The sequence below is a fragment of the Anarrhichthys ocellatus genome, unplaced genomic scaffold (assembly GCF_004355925.1).
Source record: "Anarrhichthys ocellatus isolate YVR2014 unplaced genomic scaffold, GSC_Weel_1.0 scaffold3, whole genome shotgun sequence".
In the NCBI taxonomy this organism is placed as follows: domain Eukaryota; kingdom Metazoa; phylum Chordata; class Actinopteri; order Perciformes; family Anarhichadidae; genus Anarrhichthys; species Anarrhichthys ocellatus.
The window spans coordinates 6656658-6662065 of NW_022280033.1; the positions used below are offsets into that span (position 1 = coordinate 6656658).

Sequence of the window (5408 nt, forward strand, 5' to 3'; positions counted from 1 at the left end):
TATCTATCTATCTATCTATCTATCTATCTATCTATCTATCTATCTATATATATATATATATATATATATATATAGGATGCTTTTGGCAGACCCAGGCTCGCAACAGAGTGTACACACCTGCGTCTGTGAAGGTCTGAAGGTGCAGCTGAATGACTGCTGCAGCAAGTCCAGGAAGGGCTGGATCTTGTACAGGCCCTGGTTGCTTCCCTGTGACGGCCGGAAAGCCACGATGTGGAAGTATTTGAGGATCTTTTCAAAGCGCGCCTGGCTCATCTTCAAGGCGATGCTCCGGTTGCTGAAGAAGCCCGAGCTCCAGATGCTGAGCACGGACTCACAGCGGTGCACGCTGGTGGAGGTGACAAAGCCCAGAAAGGCCTTCATCTCCTGGGCTGTGACGGGACGCCAGCCTTCGTCTGAGCCGAAGCGTTCCTGGAACTTCTTGGCATACATGTTAGTCTGGGTGACCATGTTTTGGATGCAGTTGTCAGGGACGAAGAGCTGGAAGAAGTCCAAGGCTGTGGCGGTGGCCGGCATCTTCTGAGCAGAGCCTGGATCAGGACAGGAAGGGGAAAAAACATGTATGATAGAGGAAGATAGACAGATAGAGAGTCCCATGTGGGCTAACTCAAAGTCACAACTGTCACTTAATCCCAGTTTTTAAACTTTGGCACCATGACTACAATTTGATTGACTGAATAAAAGGATCTCTTTTGACATGCATGATAAAATTAGATTTTGTTGAGCAGTCACTTTCAAGGCTGTGTGGGATGCATACAAGCTACACTGATATCTCATAAGAAGAGAGGACACAGAGAGAACAATCCTTAATACAGGTAGTCTTGCATTGTATTAAATCCTCAGAAGAACATATACATTCCCATGAAATCGTTGCGCTTTGTCATGAATCAGCCACATAAGCCTTTGGTGTAAATGTCACGAGCCCAGGGCAGCTGTTAGATCATTTACACAACATGACAGCCGCCACACTGTGATCCCTGTCACGGTGCGGCGTTTCTACGCTTGTCGGAGGTTTCAGTGTCTCATTGCTTTAGTGTTATGGCAGGCATTGAGTCAAAAATCTTGTTGTGATCTGATAGTCGGGTCAGGAGGGAGAATGAAATGAAAGGCGTCTGAAGTCACAATGTCAGTGAAGCATCAGCTGATGAGAGATGTGGTTGTTTAAACAGCAGCGTTCAAATGCCTTCATTTTAAAACCAAATGATGGATGCAACTAAACCTGTTGCACACACATAGAGTATGCATGTAACATAGCACATCTTAAAGTAATGGACAAACAGCTTAAGATAATAAATAAACATTTAACTAAGCTTACAGGAAAAAACTGAGAATAAGATTAGTTACTAGCATAAAGAACGTAAAACGTTTCCAATACAGCTATTTTACCTCTTTCATATATTGTAATCCACCAGTTTAATGGGGGGGAAACTGACATTTACCTTCTATTTAAAAGCCCTCTGTCTCTATGCTTTTAGGTGTTGCATTGAAGCCACACAATCAACACACAATGCAGTGACTGGCTTGATGTGTTTGCTCTAGTAAATTAGAGATTTTCTCTAAGGTTGTTGGATCCGTGAGAGGGAATTTGGATGTTACGCAGAACAACTTCAGGCTGAATTGAACAACACAATCTCATTATCTCTGAACAGAGTAGAACAAGGTTTTCCCTCTCTCTCTATCCTTTCTCCAGTTCTGAGTGGCTCCAACCACAAGAATGAAGGTCTTTTGTTTCAGTCTGTTAATGCTGAGTTAAAGATAACATGCACAAGGCATAAACCTAAGAGGTGCACCACGTGGAGGAGGACGAGAAGAGGAAAAAAAAGACAAGCAGACCCACAGAGCCGGTGCTTACGGCCAAGACAGCAGAAGTAGCCGCCGGGCACGGCTGGAAGTCCACTCATTTGCATTCCATTAGACTTAAAAGCTAAATGTAAAATCCAGCATGACTTTCTCAGAACAAGTCATTCCTCCATAAAAAACATTTGACATTCAGAAGCAAGGTCCACCGAGGCAAAATGACTCACATCAGCTCATCTCAGGAGTAAGCCAAGAATACAACCTGAGGAAGAACTCATCATTTTTATGGATAACGGGATTGTTTCAATCTATTTCCTCCATAGATCTTCTTTATACATCCCTGCCAGCTGATCTACAATCTAGCCAACATCATACTGATAAACCTGGATCAAACATTTACATCATTCTTTCTTCAGACTACAAATATTAGCTAATGTTTCTCTACGAGGGAAGCTTTGAAATATCAATTTCCCACCTTGGATATTACAAAACTCCAGCTACGTTGCACCTACAGAGAGGAGTATAAACCCTCCCCTGCTGTATAGTATTTCTATCGGCGAGGGACAAACATCTGCCTGGTAAAGCTTTTATAGCCATGGATTTAAGAATGAGAGATTACTGCGTAGCTGGGGTGGATAAACCCTTCACGCAGACAAAACATGTTTTACGCTCAGTTTTTAGCGGAAATTACAGAAAGAGAACATGAGTTTGAGAACGATTTTTGATTATTTTCTCGTAGAATGCCAGCTTTAGCAGGACAATATGCTGAAATAGACAATATTAAAAGGAATGTTTTTGATGTCAATACACAGTATATCATATCTAGAGTGTAGGGCATATATAATTATCTGTGTTCTACTGAGCTGCATACATCAGAAACAAGTCGTCACGTGTGAAACAAAGACTTTGACAACTCATTTTGTTATATCTCGCTATGAATCGTTTATTTTGACAACAGAATTGTGTTAAATAGTCAAAGCATTGTGATCATATCTGTCCCATTTTCTTTAGTATTCTACAGTGCTGTGATTATTTAAGAGTGTTCATTTTCCATGAAATAGCTTGACAAAACCCTTAAATATTGTGGCGTACAGATGATTAAAATAAATCAAATGGTTATTTGATTTAAGTAAAGGTTGGCTAACTTTGTCTCAAAAACCTGGAAAGGAAAGCACGACGGGTTATCTAACGAGACATTATTATAATTTCTCCAGTATTACACAGTACAGTACATGTATTGTAAGTGATTTAGTTATTTGATTGGGAAAAATTGGTGTACTTTAAAAAAAACATTTTATAGTTATTATTACCATTACAATACAATTCCACTGTAAGTCAATAGACCACATGGAAACAAGTTATATTAGCATTTATTTTGTTTTGTTTAAGATGCTATTTATAGTTTATTCTATTTCATTTTATTTTGTATTTTTTGTCTTTGCATATTTATGCCCCATATTGGATAAAATGTGTGTCTTTTGTTTTAGTTTTCTTTGTGAATATTTGGACATGTGTGTGTTAAAAGAGACATGCGTCTCTGGTTGTCAAACAGTAAATGTACCTTACAGTAGCCTTCTATTACCGGTATAAATGCAAATTTCACTTTGAGTCTGTGTAAGTCTACTGTTTTTCCAAATGTCTCTGCAATGGTAAGAGGTAACATGCAAACAAGGCTGCAGAGGAAACAAGTGTCTCGCTGACATAAAACATCACCTATTGGCCTTGGCTCAACCACATTTTCACGCAAACAAAAAACTCTTCAAAACCATGGAGGAGTTGCCGCTGTAACTGCAAACAAACACAATCCGGTCTTTGAGAGTTCGCTTGAGGTTGACTCGACGCTTTATGGCGGCGGCTGATGATTTATGTACGGGGTGCACAGTCTCCAAGGAGGAGAGCTGTCACATTAACAGTGTGTCTGTGTCAGCAGCGTCACAGCTAGACAGTAAGACACAGAGACAGACAGAGAAATGGACAGGGAGACAAAATCCTTACATATGATAAAAATATATCGCTGATGAGATTTTCACCATGGGCCGACTTAGTGGCTTAAGCAGCTTCTCATCCCAATGCCACGATAATCGGTGGAGAAAATGTATCTAGATACACTGACGCTCAGGATGCAGTCAATCTGTGCTGTTCGGGCCGATTAAAATCAGCGTACGCTCTTGGCCACTTGAGGTCTGAAGTGTGATTATTGCTCCATGGCAGTCCTGCTTCCATCCAGTCAGGCAGCTCTTAATCATCTCAGCCCTGATGCAAGATGGCGGGGCCAAACCCACACTGGCCGTGCTTGTGAAAACAGACAGTAAACGTATCTTTACAAACCAGACCAGACTGTACAAAGCAGACAGACACACCTGCTGACTCCCAAGCTTTGGTCAACAGAGCAAAAAAAAACAACCGGGAAGTACACTTCCTGCACATCCTGCTCTGTCCTACTCTATTTGATGGTTGTTGTTTGGTGAAGTTACTGGATGTTCTAACCTCTTATGTCTAGCTCAGCTCAGTTTGGTTCTGAGTATTTTGGATAAGTGAGTTTGGTCCCTGTATCATAAAGTAGGATTACTGAAGTTAGCTGGATTACTGGTTGGTAACCCTTCAAATCTGGAACATGGAGAGAATAAAACAGAGCTGTTCTGTATTTTGTTTGGCCTGCTGCTCAGTAATCCAACTTTATGGTACAGGCCAATGCCACCACCTTCAATTTAGGTGGCATACCAACTGCAGACCCAATGCTTAAAGACTTTTATCTCATGATCATAATGGGTCTTTTATTTTATTTTATCTGAGGCAGTACATTTTTCTGTTGACCTTAAAACATCTCTGTATGTGGATGCCCCTATGTGTGTTTCTATGTTATGTGTGAGCAGCTTGGTCCATGTCTGCTACAGCCATTTGGTGGTTCAGCTCCAAAGGTGCCACAGTGCATCACGTCACAGTAGACACAGGATGGCATTTCTACCACTGTTGCCTCAGCTGAGGCGGAAGAGAAGGAAGCGGAGGACAAATCCAAACGAAGCCTGACAGTGACAACCCAAACCCTGCTGCCTGCTGCATGCTGTACTCAGTGATATGTTGCAATATGTTGTCAATGGATAAAAAAACAAAGAGGAGACTATCAGCTTGGTACATGTTGATTAGCAGCAGGTTTTCAACAGAATGACATCATACTTTGGGGCAATAATCACAAAGATAGAATGAGACAAAGAAAGACAGAGCAGTGTGGGTGCACAGTGCTGTTTAACTGTCACGATTCACACACACACACACACACATACACACACACTCTCAAAGAGAAAGTGTGCAACCAGAATCAAAACGCCTTTAGCTTGTGTCTCATAATAGTTAATAGTTGTGCATTTTGTTAATGAACTTGGTGCAGGAGGACAAAGGCCAGCATGTATTTGTACATGTATTCTGCATACATACAGTACACTATGCTTAGTGTAATGTGTGTGTGTGTATATGTGTGTAGAACCAGGAGACATCATGCCGATTCTCTAAATTGAACAGCATGTCTCCCTGCCCTGCCCTGAAACATGAACACACACACACACACACACACACACACACACACACACACACACACA

At 41.3% G+C, this 5408-nt stretch overlaps 1 protein-coding gene across 1 annotated transcript in view; it reads right to left on the minus strand.

Moving 5' to 3' along the window:
* Nucleotides 1–5408, minus strand: part of pgbd5 (piggyBac transposable element derived 5) — a 23185-nt gene that overhangs the window by 16730 nt on the left and 1047 nt on the right. Inside the window, exon 2 of the mRNA XM_031875750.1 lies at nt 118–548. Within this exon, the coding sequence (XP_031731610.1) occupies nt 118–548 (431 nt within the window). The remainder of the gene's footprint in view (nt 1–117; nt 549–5408) is intronic.